The sequence below is a fragment of the Rhipicephalus microplus genome, chromosome X, assembly GCF_043290135.1.
Source record: "Rhipicephalus microplus isolate Deutch F79 chromosome X, USDA_Rmic, whole genome shotgun sequence".
NCBI lineage: Eukaryota > Metazoa > Arthropoda > Arachnida > Ixodida > Ixodidae > Rhipicephalus > Rhipicephalus microplus.
In genome coordinates this window covers 47,549,061-47,566,031 of record NC_134710.1, presented here as the reverse complement: position 1 = coordinate 47,566,031, position 16,971 = coordinate 47,549,061, and the positions used below count along the sequence as shown (strand labels likewise).

The window sequence follows — 16,971 nt, the reverse complement described above, 5'->3', positions numbered from 1 at the left end:
GACACAATCTTCCCAATGCTATTTACCGTGTGCTTACAGGAGGTTTTCAGAAGCCTAGAATGGGAACAGTTAGGGATAAGAGTTAATGGAGAGTACCTTAGTAACCTGTGCTTCGCCGATGAGATTGCATTGCTGAGTAACTCAGGGGACAAATTGCAACTCATGATTATGGAGTTAGACAAGGAGAGCAGAACGGTGGGTCTTAAAATTAATCTGCAGAAAACGAAAGTAATGTACAACAACCTCGGAAAAGAGCAGTGCTTCGAGATAGGTAATAGTGCAGCTCAAGTGGTAAAAGAACATGTTTACTTAGGGTAGGTAATAACCGCAGAGCCGAACCATGAGATTGAAGTAACTAGAAGAATAAGAATGGGGTGGAGCACATTTGGCAAGCACTCTCAAATTATGACAGGTATATTGCCACTATCCCTCTAGAGGAAGATATATAACAGCTGCATCTTGCCGATACTTAGCTACAGAACAGAAACCTGGAGACTTACAAAGATGGTTCAGCTTAAATTGAGGACGACGCAGCGAGCAATGGGAAAAAAATGTAGGTGTAACCTTAAGAGACAAGAAGAGAGCAGAGTGGATTAGGGAACAGACGGAGTTAAGGGTGTCATAGTTGAAATCAAGAAGAGGAAGTGGACATGGGCCGGACATGTAGCGCGTAGACAGGATAACCGCTGGTCATTAAGGGTAACTAACTAGATTCCCAGAGAAGGCAAGCGGGTTAGGGGGAGACAGAAGGTTAGGTGGGCAGATGAGATTAAGAAGTTTGCGGGTTTAAATTGGCAGCAAGCACAGGACTGAGTTAGCTGGCGGAACATGGGAGAGTCCTTTGTCCTGCAGTGGACGTAGTCAGGCTGATGATGATGATGATGAATCTAGGTGCACTCGTTAAAACTTTTGACTTGTCAGGTTTTTACATGGCATTGAAACTTGATGCTTTTGTGTAAATATACGTTACAGAACAAGGAAAGCAGCAGCCACCAAATTCAATGTGATAATTAGAAGCTGGATAACTGAAATAGTCACATTTGCATAGGGAGTAATGTGGGGGAATAAGGCTAGGGGGTGTCAAGTGTGCAACAAGAGCTTGTTGCACATTTGACACAAAATGGATGCCAAACTGTTTGCTATGCTATGTAGTGCAAAATTTCCTAGAAGATGAGGCTATAATTTTTCAGATGCACTTCAGATGGCCGAGGGTTGGTTGCACCGAACCAAACTGAAAAAGCATCGTGAGGCACTGCTTAGGGTCGTGTTATGTTCAGTAAATACTGCCTCATGAAAAGTGTTGCACCTATGTGCGTGATAGCTGTACTGTTAAACAATTGGTTATGAAAAGAGTTTCTCTCTCCTCTCCCCCTCTATCCACTGTAATGTGACAAAATTTGGCACAGTTTTGAAAAGATTGTTAAGAGGCTGTTTTCTCTCTGTCTCTCTCTCTCTTTCTTTATTTTTTGTACCAGCGCAGTCAGGCTCGCATTGCTTACATAGTTTCGTAAATATAGAACTTGAGTAAATAAATTGCGAAGGATTCATGTACGTTCCAAAAAAAGTCTGTAGATCCTTTTTGTTAATTGCACATGTCTTGCGCAGAAACCGTCAACATGAAAAAATAGCTTGAAACATCGGCTGTGTGAAAGCAGGAGCCTTCCAATACTGCCTGTCAGACATAGAAGTTCATGCCGCAGTTTCATCACTTTTTTCTGCCACACTGAATTTTGAGTGCACTTTTGGTGCAGGCACTGATCACTCAGGATGATGACTCTGAGACCACAACTTCTCAAGAAGATCCACACGAAGGAAGCCTTGAAACAACAGTACCTGATGGCAGAGAAAGGGAGAAATCCTTGCAAAAGCGCAGGCAAGTACAGCTTACGAATGTGAAGTATTCTGTGTAGTCATTACAGGCAGGGCAACATCATAGACTTCATTCAGTTATGTTGAAAACCATTTACATACAAAAAAAAGGGACAAGGAAAGTGCCTTTCGTTGTAGATGAAATGGTGTACACTTAATACAAAACTTGTGGGTTTGGATCCCACCGTCGAAAAGGGAGATTTTTGTCCACTTTTAATTTTTTTAAATTTGAGCGAGAATCATTACAATGAACCGTAATTATTCGCATAATTTGCACACTTTTTCTTGCAGTTTTGGAGCTCCAACAAACAAGTGCACAAATTACATGGAGATTTTGCAAACGCATTCAGAACATTGTGTAATAGTATATACAGTACACTCTCAATAAACAGAACCTGAAGAGACCAGGAAAGTATGCTCTGTTTAAGAGGAGTTTCATTTACTGAGTGATGTAGAGTTGGAAAATACAAAAACGAAACCAGTTTTGCCAGAAGCACTTGTTTTGTTAAAGCAGCAGTTTCGTTTACAGGGGTGGAAGTGCGGCGTAAATTGCACCATTCTGAGACAATCTGACCCGCTGCGTCAGACTGCGCATAAACAGCAATTTCCACCATACTTATCGATTGGAAGTGTGAATTGCCAAATCTAGCTGATTATCGTCGGCCGAGCAACACTGAGCGTTGGCTACACGAAGGACTCGGCCACATCCATATCCAGTGTAGTTCGATGGTTCCATCATGTTGTATTTCGGTTTATTCAAGGGGCTTGCTTGTGCTTGTATCGTCACTGTTATCACCGTGGTTTCCTCGCAAAAGTGTTGGCACCAACACGAGTAGCGGTCAGTTGTCTAATAATGCGGTGGAACCTCGATAATTTGTACCAGCTGGGAATGCGGCATGATCATGCACAAAAGGGCAGTGCGCTTTTACAAGTACAAATTAGATTTTCTTGGCATGCACCATCGCCACCAATAAACAAATACAGTACCACAGCAGATGTTGCCCGAAGTGCCCACCAGAAAGTTAATTGTTCCATTTTGGCGAAGGGTAAAAAATATGCTCGGCTGGCACTCTTGAATGATCATTTCATAGCGCGCAGTGGCATTGCATTTCGAAACTATTACAGGGTCCGGGATACGCAGCGACTGTGATAGTGACAGCACGGACACGTGTGCGCTTCTCTACCGCGATCTGATACTAAGCGACAACTGACCATTTGATAGAAATATGGAGCGGTCGCGCGGACTTGATCATCTTGTGGTTAGTTGCATACAGCGCGGCGCCAATGGCCGTTGCGCAACCGCTGCCTGGCAGCTCGTTGTAACATGCGCGTGGATTCGCCGTATGAATTGCTCTTCCTCAATCTTCTCTAGACCGAACACATATGAGGATAACATATCAATCTTCTCTAGACCAAACGCAAATGAGGAGAGTAGTGTGTTTAATTAGCGTGAGGATAACAGACTTCCACCAAGACAAGTGCGCCGTGATTATCTAGTGATTATGAAAACAAGAGATAAGCACATGTTATCCCTTGTTCTCTCCGTGTTATTTCTCTGTCAGCTGTGATGTTTTATGATGGAAACTAACACACCCGCACACATTTGTGGGTATGGTAATGCTTAGTGAAAACTACTAAACATTTTTTACCACAACTAATTTCGATTGACGATGATGTTTGGCTTTAGAAGGTTGCTCCAAAACTAACTCACTTTGCTCTAAAACAGACCTTTTGGTCCTCCGAACATGCTCCAAAGCTCCCCTTTTACTGTGCCAATGCTGCTCCAAAATACTTAAGTCCACTTCCACCTTTTTGTTTAACAGATTTCTGTTTACTGAGAGGGTACTGTTGTCCCAATGTACATAGTATGTACATAAAGAGCATAATAATAAGTGTGAGCACAAACAAATTGTGGTTAATTTAACAGAATTAGCACATATTTTAACCAGCCGGATCCTGTCTAGTTGAAATCTCTGGCCAAGGAGTCCGATAGGGAATCATCGTCGCAGCTGCTGTCACTGCCTTCCCAAAATGCATCATCCTTGGTTCTGTTGAGAGTGTTTGAATGCCCCATTTTCTTGGAAGCTCCTCGCGATATGCCAGGAGAAACCAGGTCCCACAGCACAGTGATATGGAGGCTCTAAGCTTTTGCACACAATAGACTTCCTCAAGCAATCCCACAATGCCCCGCATGCACACGGAGCCCTATGGGAAAAGTTGGTACGCCGAGAGAACCGGCTCTTCCTCCGCCCTCTGCTCTTTGGCGCCATGAGAGCACAAAACGAAAAGAACATGCCGCCGCTTGTTGAATAGGGTCCTAACGCACCTGCGTTCGCACCTGTGATATGTACGCATGAAATGTGAAAGGAATATGCAGTCAGTCTAGCTATCACTGGACATCAAACGTAGAAGATGAGCGGCCGGTGAGTTGTTGCATACCAATACATGTGGTCAAAAATGCTATTGTGAGAATGTGAGCTGGAACACTATACGCATAGTGATTCAATGATGACCTGCTCATAAAGCGCTATGGTTTTTAATGCCATCGCGTTTTGATTGGGCCGTCAACAAAAGACTGCAGAGAAGTGTTACCGCTGTAGATTTTTTTTTATTAAAATTTTTATAGACGTGTCATGCACTGAAAAAAAGAAAAGTAAACACATTTTAAACATGTTTGAAGACGAAGAAATGGAACTAGAATCATGTGCGAGATACCTTGCTCTGATAATTTGTGGTTTCTTATCAGATGCATAAGTGTCTCTTCGGGGCATGTTTGCTGGCACTATATTCCGCATTAAGTGAAACCACTATTGAATTTTGCGTCGGCGCATTCAAATATTTTTTGAGGAATATTGATGTACTTACACTCGGTGAAGAAAAAAAAAAAAGCAAAGAAAACTTGGGCACTTTACATGAGCAATATTTTACAGCTGCAAGTTGGTGCGGTGTCCTGCCTACATCTTATTGCATCGGTTTATGAACAGCTCATTCGCACTGCAAACAACGATTAATTCGGACGACCTTCACCCCCCAAAGAAACTAGGAATATTGGAGTTACTTCATGCATCCGTTCTGCACAGTCTGAAAGGAAGTTCGTTAGCGATAAGAGATGAGGGTTGCATTTTCTACACCATAAGCTTATAGTAACATTTTTTCCGTAGAGCGCAAAAGGTCGCAGGAGTCTGCAGTGGGCAGAGAAAAGTACTATGAGAGGCTTGCCATTGTCCTTTCAATTGTTGTGCAAGAATTTCTAACCGAATTCCTTTTGTGTTCCCATATATACATCGGTAAAGTTGGTTGATGGATCAACACACGCATTGGAGAGCATCAAAATTCATTGAATGAAGCCATGTCATCGCACCTTGCATTTTCAGTCATGCAAATGCAATTTCATCTTTGAAGGTCTAGTCATTTTGCACAGTCACCTTAGCCAGACCACACGAGAAATCTCGGAGACATATCATAAAAATACCGCACCTTGTTTAAGTGAATTAACTTTTGCTATCGTTAAAATAGAAGATACTTAACTCTATTAATTAGCTATAAACATGCACCTCGGTTGTTAGTCTTTTTGTACCTTTTGTGACATGTGCAATGCACACCCATTTTATTATATATGTTTGTTCACATGTGCGATAACTTTCGGTCGTGAGTGAGCATTTCCGGAGTGCATATTTCTTTCCTGGTCCTACTTCTTTCTTTTTGCCCTGTAGGCTTTATTCCCCTGCCAAGGGAAGTTGGTAGATGCATATGCTGCGAGTGCCGCACAGTCAATGTATCTTGTTTTACGAAATTGCGCTTATTTTCATAGCACTCTTTAAATATACCAGAACCGTAATATTTACTCGTAAACAGCATCAAAGGACATTGATTCCTAATGCATTTGTGAATTTATGGACAGTGCTTGCACCTTTTAGGCAACCAAGTTGTACTGTTTTTATTTATGCCGAAGGTGAACTGACACTAAAAGATAGTAATAATTAACTAACGCTTCTTAGCGGCTCAGCTGGTTGAACAGGGGGACAAGTGCAAATCGTAGACAGGCCATCGCACCCAAACACTGAAGTTTGTTTGTGAATCGCTCAGTAATACATCACACCTTGCTGAGTTCACTTAATCTGACAAGCGCTGGCACAGTGCAGACGAAAAGCCAAAGGGTGAAGTTCGCGCTTGTCGCCGCGGCTGCTGCAGCGTACCAACTTTTCCCATAAGCACTTGTGCGCCCATTAGCGGTGCTAGTGTGCTTAAAAAAGGTCTGTTGAGAAGGTTATCTTCATTGGCAGAAAACTTTTGTTATCAAGTGTGCACTCTTCTGCTTTCTCTCGTATGTAACGTCACACGTTGAAGAACACACCGAAGTGCTTGGCAGCAGCACAGTTCCTGTTTTCTTTGGCAAACTTTATAACAGTGAGCTTAAATTTCGCTGTGTATGTAATCATTGTAGCTGATTGCAAGGGAACAGGAAAAATGCGACGGAGGGATGGCAAAACCTAATCTTCTGAACTTGTGAAATCAAACAAGCACGCGTTGCCGGGTGGATGCACAGAGCGAGGGGGGTTTAGGTTGGGGCTTTTGGGTACAGTGTTCTCGGCACCAATAGTTGGGGGGAAGTCCTCGGAAGAAGAGACTTTGAACTCGCAGCCGATTTTATGTATTTCTTCACACGCCGGCTCGCCAAGGGGTGCACTAGCAATCTGGCTCAGTTGGGTCGGGGAATGCAAAATATGCAAGTAATATTTTTTTAGTACAGTTGCCTAAGTATTAGGGGTGCGCAAATTATATAACAGTGCAAATTATGTAAGTAAATACAGTAGTTAAGAAACCACAAATGTCCCCTGTGCTTTTCTTGGCTTAATTGTATGTCGGTTTCATTAGTTGTGTATAAAAAAGAATGTATATAAAAATCGAGGGTACTGCCTGTGCTTCCAGGTTTATGCTGGCCTGCAACATGAATCACCCTTTCAAAGCACCGTCTGAGGTAGCATTTGCCTTGCCCAATGTTGCCCACCTTTACTGCTTGGCCACTGACACTAGTAGCAGCAGAGACCTAGTAGCAGAAGCCATAGCAGCAAAAAAAAGCCATCGAAGCTTCCCACAATGAATGTTTTCAGCGAACCTGGCAAGGCATTGGCTCACAACGATGGTGCAGAGGCACGGCACTCAGGCACTTTGTGCGTAGGGGTTTGTTTTGCGGCACCCAGGGAAAAGTCGCGTCTGTTTCTTTGCTACAGCTCAAGTTGCAACAACCATGTGCGCATTTGGCAATGTCACATGCGTGCGGCATTTCGTCGAAAATACCGTCACAGCAACTTTTGTAAGCGTGTAAAGCACGCTCACGTATGCCATGCTGAAACTATCAATGCGACGCATTGCCAGAACTAATCGTGGGGGTCAGGAGTGCCTAGCTCATGAGGAGGTAAAGAGATGTCATGTGACAGCGAGCATTCAGAACTTATTCTACCTGCTTATTGTATTCTAGAACGGTTGAAAATCTCAATAGCAAGGGGGTTAACCACAGTTTCACCCATTGCTGTGAAAGCAAGACTTTGAGCACAATGCGAGGAGGGCTATTGGCATTTCTATCACTTTACAGCATTGTTGGAGGACATTTAAGCAAAGCTCAGGTGCTTTTTCTGGTCAAAAAATACTAATAATAAAATAGCCACACACTTTTGTGTTAACTGATGCAGCTACAACCAATAAGAAGGGTAAGCATACTATTTTGCTTAAAAACTGGGTTAAGAAAATTCAGTTCTTGGTCCCTGGTATAGCATGGCAGCAGCAAGCGCTGGACAAGTCAAGGTTGATTGGCTGAGCATGGGAGAGGCCTTTGCCCTGCGGTGGGCAGAGTCAGGTTGATGATGATGGTTATTATTATTGTTATTTTGCTTTGTAGGCTTTAGCTATTTTAAGAACTGCTACAAAACCAGTGTACTGGGCTTGTGTGCCATTAGTGTTCAATTTTTGTTTGAAGGACCCTGAAATATTGCTTTAATGCTTAATCTCCAGCTTTGTGTTGAAGGAGCTTGTCGACACAGAGAAGCAGTATGTGACAGACCTTGGCTACGTTGTGGAGGTATGACATCTTTCTTTTTTATGCTGCTATTGTATAAGTTGTGCCAGAATGAACTAATTATTTCACTTGCCTTACAGGGATACATAGCTGTGATGCAGTCGGCGGAAGTGCCCATGCCAGAGGACTTGAAAAATGGCAAGGACAAAATCATATTCGGAAACATAGAAGCTATCTATGAATGGCACAGGGAGTAAGTATTTGTTCAGCTGCATCTAACAGTCATGCATTGTGTAACATTTAAATAATCATTGTTGTTGCATTTTGTTTCTTTTCAGCCTGTTTTTAGCTGAGTTAGAAAAATGCCTAGAAGAGCCAGAACGTCTGGGTTTACTGTTTAGGCGCTATGAAAGGAGGCTCAACATGTACGTTGTCTACTGTCAGAACAAACCCAAGTCTGAATATATAGTTTCTGAATACATCGATACCTATTTTGAAGTAAGTGTTTCTAACTTATTTTCTTGTGATATCATTTTTTGTCCTTTTATTTTAAAAATTTCTGGTGTCAGTCCAGTACAATATTGCATGCCGAACACGGATATATTGTGGAACAAAAGCTGAATGATGCGGAGCAAGGACAAGTGGACCCATGGCATCTCACTTGCATGCCATTGTCCTTGCTTTTGTGTCGTGTTTTTTTTTTTTTAAGCCACTGCTGTCATGCTTTTTAAAGTGGAGATTGCATAAAGGTGTTACACCAAAACCTCGGTGATACGAATGTCGAGGGGTCGTCGAAATAATGTCTATAATCTGTAATTTGTATTACCAGAAAGCATGGAAAATTTGTATGCAACAAAAGAAAGCTGGCACATGTCCTCATTGATATTTGCTCAGTGTCGCAGTGATGTCATGAACAGCTCCGATTGATGGCCAGTAAAGTTTTTAGTCGTCAGTGTTCATACTTCTAAGTACGCGGTGCATGTGCACGTGTGGAAATAATAAACTGAGATGCGTTATGACCTGCAACAGCCAGTACAGTTAAACCTTGATATAACGAAACTGATAAATTCCTGAAAAAATTTGTTATAAAGGGGATTTCTTTATATGCAGGTTTGGTATAAAAATTCGGAAAATAAATGCACAAATCAAACAAAAGGAGGGACTGAAGGCAGATTTAACCCAAAACACTTATCTAGCGGTAACAAACTGTGTTATTATTGCTATAGCAATTGTATGGACACTCTAGGTGGGTTTTTGCCATTGCCGTTATGTTTCGTAGTAAGTCTAAATTCATAATATGCCCCCGCGCATCGTAACATTTACAAATGAGGGGAAGTTGCTTGACTAGCAACAATGAACTTTGATTTTAAGGTTGCGTCGCGATCGCTGGCGCTCATGCTATTTGTGCAAGCATCAGCTGCGCTTTCAAGGCGAAGTAACTGTGTGAAAAGAGCACTTTTCCCTGAAGCGGCTGTATTTTCTTACATTACCATTTTGTAGAAGTTTGACACTATATGATTCAAAAGAGCTGGCTGCAAGTCTTACTTGATATAACATTACAATTTATTGCTCTTGCATTTATTGCATTGCACTCAACGCGCCGTCGTGTTGTTCCCAGAACTAATTGGCTAATCGCAAAGGCTACGAGCCTGTGAACTCGCGGCGTGGCGCAAGAATGAAGCACGTGAGCAGTCGACCCTCGAAGATCCGTTGTCCCTGTGGTCTCGGAATGCCTAATCCGATATCTTCTTGGTAGTGACGACACGGCTGTCTGCATTTAAAAAAAAGCAAGAAAATGATCAATGCTCAACGTTGTCCGCAGCCATATCATGTGCACGCAGTGAAACCATGCACTCCACACGGCGTCGAAAACGAACAGCAAACGACATGGACACGCACACGGATACCAAGGAAAACTATTCTTTGACGTAGCACTGCCAACGCAAAAGTATTTTTTTGTTGTTGTTGTTTGAGGGGGGCACATGCACGCATGCTCCCGCAGCGCCAAGAACAATGGCAACGCCGGCCTGCCTCACGGTCACCTGCACGCAAAGACGAGCGGTTACTCTCGCCTAGTGCACCGTGCACGCCGCTGCCGCTTCCCACTTTATCGGGGGCGGGGCACTTGCTGAAGATGCATGTTTGTACTAAAATGCCGAAATCTGGGGCCAAATTTCTAGACTGTCTGTGGGGAAAATTCATTGTATCAAGGTTGTGTCTTGCTATTACTTTGTTGCATAGCGGTCGCAAATACATGCTCTTCTATGGAGCAACGGGGGGGGGGGGGAATAGAAGAAACTTCATTACATCAAGGTTTGTTATAAGCAGGTTTAACTGTAGCTGCTTCCTAATCTTTGCACATTTTTCCCCATGACAACAGAGTACTGCAAAGAAATTAACTGAAGTGCTGTGTGTGCAATAGATCAAGGCCAGAAAATTTTAGAACTGCTGTTCTTTGTTCCTCTGTTCTTACCGGGGTGGTGTTGGGGGCTGTTTTTTGGGAGATAAAGCTGTGCCTGCATAATCAAGACACTTGCTGAAAATGTGTAACTCTCCTGTGCAAATCGTAGGGTGGGCAGATGTGTGCATCTCTAACACCCATGCATGTTGCCGTTGTGAGAACTAGCTGCTTCACCAAGAACGTCTGTTATTTCATTCAGTCCTTCCTCGTATCACCGAGGTTTTACTGTATATTGCATATGACATGAAGAGTACTGATACATTAAAATTCAGTGCTTAAAAAATATATGTTAATTGAAATCCAATGCTTAAAATACCTTTTGTCAGATATTCTTTTGTACTACATACTGATATTGGCAAGTAACATTCTAGCTTTGCTTCATGATATATCTTCTGAATCAGTACATTTATCTTTATTGTATTAAGACTGAGCTGTAAGTGAGAAATGTTCACAAAGCATTAATTTTTAACTATTTAAAAAATATATATATATATATATATATATATATATGTATATATATATATATATATATATATACATACAAATTTTATTGGTGAAGTAACTGTGAAAACAACTTTATAAGATAGGCAGGCACTAGCAGGTGATAAAGCATCGCTGAAATAATAATTTAAATGAAAACAAATGCCTAGGTGTACGCATGTTCAGTGCAGTAATATGTGGTAATGAATGGCATAGGTGGCTTAAAATATTTCATTTAATACTCTCTTTATTACTTTTTTGTTACTTTTATTAAAAAGAAATATTTCAGTTAACAAGTGCTCAATGTTTTATTAATTACTCATTGCTGTTTTTTCAAGTGTTTGTTTTTTTAATAATTGCCTTAAGTCTGTTATACGGTATTCGACGAGCGCCTGTGATGCAAGTGACATATATTAGAGGGTTCACATCGTGTTGTCCTAGTATGCATGTCATATTTTACTGCATCACCTTTTTTCTTACATTGCTGCAATGAATGCTTTGATTTCAGGAAATCCGTCAGAAGTTAGGGCACAAGTTGCAACTGCCTGATTTGCTCATTAAGCCAGTTCAGCGCATCATGAAATATCAACTCCTTTTGAAGGTATACAGGCTCAAACAAATCTGAGTACTTTGTGGCAGAATCTGTCTCAGTTGCCACTGTGGGACACACTTGTCTTGTTTTTCTTTCGGCAGGACATACTGAAGTACACTGAACGGGCACAGTTACATAAGGAGGCTGAGGATCTCCGAAAAGCCGTGCACATCATGCATGTCGTTCCAAAGGCAGCCAATGACATGATGAATGTGGGGAGGCTGCAAGGCTTTGACGTAGGTGCCCTTTATCAATGACCATTCTGTATTTTGCTATCCAAGCTTGCTAGTACTGCCTTATAACTCAATGTTTTTTTTTCTTCTTCTTCCAGGGCAAGATTACTGCCCAGGGTAAGCTGCTCCTTCAGGGGCTTCTTTTAGTGAGCGAGCCGTCAACGGGTGCCAAGTTTCGGGAACGTCAGGTGTTCCTCTTCGAGCAAATCATCATTTTAAGTGAAGCAGTTGGTGCAAAGACACCCTTTTCAAATCAAGCATACATCTACAAAAATCATTTGCAGGTGGGTATTTAAAAAAATCGGACTCACTTCTCTTTTCAAAGAAATCATGCATGGTTATTGCTATTTGGCATACAGAATCTGCTGATACACGGGCTAAAAAGAAAATATGATATGATATGATTTTACATGCTTTGCATACTGAGGACATACAAATTTTGTAGGGCAGTTAAATGCCTCAAGTAGCTAGAATGTGGTTGATTTTTTTTTTAAGCTGTTGAAAAAGGTCTTACCTTTATATCTGAGGTTAAGGGACACTTTCTTTTGGTCATTCACTGCTATGGCCTTGTAGTTCTTTATGCATATTTGAATAGTAGTAATAAAGCAGCTAAAAAAAACACTGTGAGAGATCAAGAGGTGTAGGATAAAGCATGTGCAATTTTTTTTAACTCATTCAGTAAGCCTGGGCTTGAAGTTTCTAGGATTGAGCACACTTTGTTTAGTTTTTCTTAAGTAATCGAGTCATCTCGCAACAGAATGAGTGGAGTGATGTACTTTTGCAAATGTGCTGTCATATGCTATTGCTGTTATTCTTTAAAGGTGCCATTCGTGGTGCAATGCACACTGCAATTAAAAGATCGCTGACAAAAAATTTTTGTCTTGCTTAGCGTATCGGCTAGCGACTGACATGATAAGTCAAGGTACAGTGCACCAGCTTATCAGGTGCGCTACAAATAAGTAATTTTGTTGCATTTTAATATTCTAAGAGCAGAGTTAACTTCATCAGCTCAGCACCCTTGTCACTGAAATATTTATGGGGCACTCTGTAGGACACGAGGGAAGAGATGCTAAAATGGCTAGTTTATATTCTTTGAAAAGGAAGAGCAGAGGAACTGGCCAAGGTGCAGAAATAGTTTTTTTTTTTTTAAATAGAGCATCCTTGTGGCACACAGCCCTGGGATATTTGCAAAACATGATCACCACTGCCTTCTTTACAAATGTAAGAAAAGCAGTGGTGATCACATTTTGCAAGCTTGTTTGGCAAGTCTAAAGAAAAGGTCTGGGGCTTCTACTGACTGTTTAATACCCCTGTCATGCTGGAGGTGTTAATGCCACTGGATTTAAATGTTATCGGTGCAATGAATGCCATTCAATGCGTGGTGGTGCTAGACAGGAAAAAGTAATGTCATTCGTTCATGGTATTGATGTCGATAATTGAAAAAAAAAAATGGCTGCAAAAGTTGAGGTAGGTAACGGTACATTGGTAGAAAAAAGAAGATATTTATTTCAAGAGACATCTGAGAAGTTGCTTTGCTAAACAAACACACATACAAACTTTATATTGCCATCGTAAGCAAAGAAGACGCAGTTAAAGAGTAGTCACAGCCGATAGAATTATTGATGAAATGAACACAAGCAACGTGGCTGACATGCAGAGCTGCTGAACAACAAGGCTAAGCTGCGGCAAGTAATGCATTTAGTAGCTTAGTTCTTGGCGTTCCGAAAAATGTGCATAAGCCAGACTAAGATATCTGATCACGAGATAAAAGAAGAATCGAGACGCAACTTGTTTAGTCTGTGCATGTAAAACAAGGCAAAATGCGTTCTCTAAGGCATGCACAGCGTGACAGGTAAATAAAAAAAAAAAATGGAAAAGAAACATACCGTGTCTATTGAGGTTTTATAGAACGCAAAGTAATAGATGCACACGTGGTATAGTTTGCCGTTCAAACGCACACTCACAGAAACCCAAAGCATTCAGCGTTTGTTTGCTTTAAAACACAGTTTCACATGCGTTCATGCAGGAAAACAGCTCGTAATGAAACTGCCATAGCCTAATGAGAGCAGACATCTCTGCCTGGGTTTATTGCACTCGTGAAGCTTATGCCATCGCTGCGTACACTTGCATACACATGCACAAAAGCGTCTGCTTGTTCACACATTATGGCTGACAGCGCCGGCAGCCTGTCACCACTGAGGTTGAAAGTAAAAGCATTTTGTGAGAGCCTTCTTTATACCTGTCCTTGTTGAAATGTGAGACGGCTTAAAAAAGTAACGTTAGAAGCATGTTTACATGAATGCAGGTCAAACTAAATATGCCAAATTCCACCTTTTAAATAGTCTCTTGGGTCGACAGTATACATTCGATTTGACTATAACGGCAATAGTGTTTCTAGAACTCATTTGATTGCTTCAGTCATTTGATTCTAATGACATTATATTTCACTGTGTAGCAGTTGCATGTCATTATATGCAAATGTCATTCCATTCTAATGACATTAAATGTTCAGTGTGACAGGGATATAACATGAGGAGACAACTAGACAGCTCTGCTGCATATACGTTGCAGTGCATGCAGTCATGATAATAAATGGAGAACATCTTCCGTGCAAACATTCTTCTATATTGGGGCAAGGGCAGGTGTTTCATAGCAGATTTTGTTCAGTATACATAAAGTATAACGAAATGTGCTCAATTTATTGCAGTTTCATTCAAGCATAAAATTTCAAGGCACTTTTGGTATTGAGTTTTATTGCCATCATTTTTCTTTTTTATCCTGTTGACCAATTCTGGGGCCGAAGAGCTATTTAAAAATAGCATAGCCCAGTGTGCAGGACAATAAAGAAGTACTAACACAAAATTTTGAAGGTAAAATAACTTGTAGGATACATTTGTGTAGGCACACATGCATCATCTATGAAATATCAGTGGTAATGTAGCCTGGACCATTTTTAAAATGAATTTTAAAGAGCATGTTACGTTACTGTACGCAAAACGTGCTTTTGGTTTGAAACAGCCACCCGCCGCAGTGGTTTAATAATTATGGTGCTGCATATCACGGGATCGAATCCTGACCACGGCGACCGCATTTTTGATGGAGGTGGAAATGCTCGAGACCTGTGTACTTAGATTTGGGTGCACTTTAAACAACACCAGGTGGTTGAAATTTCCGGAGCCCTCCTCTACAACGTTCATGATCATATGGTTTTGGGGCGTTAAACCTCATCAAGTATTATTATATTGAAACAGCCAACTGCCCCTACGTCCTTGCGATCGTCCCCGCAGGGGCGCCTGCGCAAGTAGGCGTTTGGTGTGTAGCGACACGACGGATCGGAGGGGGAGTTTTGACTCCCTCCCACGCCTAGCCGTGCGTGGCTTTGTTGTGTCCGGATAAAAGGGGATCCTGGGGGTTGAGCTGATGCTGGGTGATTGGACCTTTAAGGCCCCCGGCAGAGGCAACACACCCCTTTGGCCCCGGCTTCACGTAGATTTCCCCTGGGCTGACCCACCCAGGGGAAATCGGCAGTCGCCTTTTCTTATCTCTCTCCTCTCTCATCTTCGTCTTTATCTCTTGTTTTTTATCTACCCTGTCATCTCCTATCTTCCGTTTACTTCCAAATTTCCTGGCGGCAAGGGTTAACCTTGTGTAGTTACCCAACCTTGGGTAGTTACCCTATATCTGGTTATAGCGGCGATGTATGACTGGCGCCTTCAAGTGTTCTACCTTGTAGCGTCCCCCTGTTGGGCTCGGTGGTGGGTGGTCACCATCGCCGCCGAACATGAAATACACCACATGGCAAAATCTTTCCCCCTTCTCAATGATCGGTCCCTGAAAAGGAACCGCACCGATGAAAGCTCCAAACGAACCAAAAGCGATTGTGACCACTTCCCACACTTTCTAGTCATAGACTCTATGGCAGATAACGTCTCTGTTGCAGGACTGTCGGTTTTCCTGATAGCTAAAACCCTTGATAACCTAATAGGCAAAAAGTACGACGCAAAGAAACTGTCATCCGGTGATCTTCTTGTTGAAGTAAGCCAGAAACAGCATGCAAACACTCTCCTTAAACAGAAGCAGTTCGCCCACCTGGACGTGTCTATCACCCCCCATCGCAGTCTTAACAGTGTTCAAGGCGTCATTTTACAACGTGATCTGATGCGAGAAACTGAAGCTGACCTCCTTGAAGGCTTTCGAGAGCAAGGCGTAGTCGCGATCCGTCGGATAACCATCAGACGAAACAATGAAGAAGTGGTGACGCCTCATATAGTACTAACATTTAACCGCTCCATCCTGCCAAAATCCGTGAAAGCTGTGTTCCTTCACTGTGAAATTCGCCCCTGCATACCCAACCTTAGAAGGTGCTATAAATGCCAGAAATACGGACATGGGTCGAACACCTGTCGCGGAAAACAAACATGTGCAAAGTGTGGTGATCATGAGCACCCAACGGAGAGCTGTACTTCCACGCAAACAGAGTGCCCTAACTGTCACGAGCCGCACGCAGCGTACTCGCGGACATGTGAAATTTTCAAAAAGGAAAAGGAAATCATCCAGATAAAAGTAATGGAAAACATCACATTCTCTGAAGCCCGCAAGAAGGTGTCGCTTTTCTACGGAAGAACGTACGCTGACACAGCGCGGCGGGGGGCCGGGCGGCGTCTAGCAACGGTGGGCACGCAGTACAGCTTTGCTGATGCGTGCACAACTCGGCCCCGCACCAAGCAGCCGCAGGCTGCACCAACGTTCGAAGTCTCGCAGGTCCACCTCCATTGGACCTCAGAGACAAAACAGACAATCCAAACCCCGCAGGTCGACCTCCGTGAGACCTCGGGGACGACGCAGACAACTGAGAGGGCACCTGTCCCTCTTAAGAAACCTCCGTCAGCCTCCGAGTGTTCACAGGGGGCAATGGATGTGACACCGGCGTCCTCAGCTTCTCTGATGCTCACGGAATCCATCCTAGTGAAGCGGAGCCCAACAGAACGCCTCAGAGGGAAGAAACACCCTCCAGTCCAGGCGCCTGACAAACGCGGCGAAGTCTGAATAACCCTCCTAACTTTCTTCCTTCTTAAAATTGGCTGCCGAGAGTATCATCTACTGGAACTGCCGAGGTCTACTGAAGAACCTGGATGACATTTATGAAATACTTGTTCAACACCAACCTAACATACTTTGCCTGCAGGAGACACGCTTAAACTCAACACACACTAACTTTCTAAGAAGATATGTGGTATACCGAAAGGACAGGCATGGCACTTCCCATTCATCCGGCGGTGTCGCTATCGTGGTGCAGAAAGCACTCCCGTCTCAAAACCTCACT

At 42.6% G+C, this 16,971-nt stretch overlaps 1 protein-coding gene across 3 annotated transcripts in view; it reads left to right on the top strand.

Moving 5' to 3' along the window:
- trio (trio Rho guanine nucleotide exchange factor) overlaps positions 1-16,971 on the top strand; it is a 458,133-nt gene that overhangs the window by 307,756 nt on the left and 133,406 nt on the right. For all 3 annotated transcript variants that reach the window (XM_075876473.1, XM_075876472.1, XM_037427115.2), the window contains exons 41-47: positions 1,752-1,873; positions 7,879-7,945; positions 8,023-8,135; positions 8,221-8,380; positions 11,332-11,424; positions 11,517-11,651; positions 11,747-11,932. In XM_075876473.1, coding sequence (XP_075732588.1) covers positions 1,752-1,873; positions 7,879-7,945; positions 8,023-8,135; positions 8,221-8,380; positions 11,332-11,424; positions 11,517-11,651; positions 11,747-11,932 — 876 coding nt within the window. The remainder of the gene's footprint in view (positions 1-1,751; positions 1,874-7,878; positions 7,946-8,022; positions 8,136-8,220; positions 8,381-11,331; positions 11,425-11,516; positions 11,652-11,746; positions 11,933-16,971) is intronic.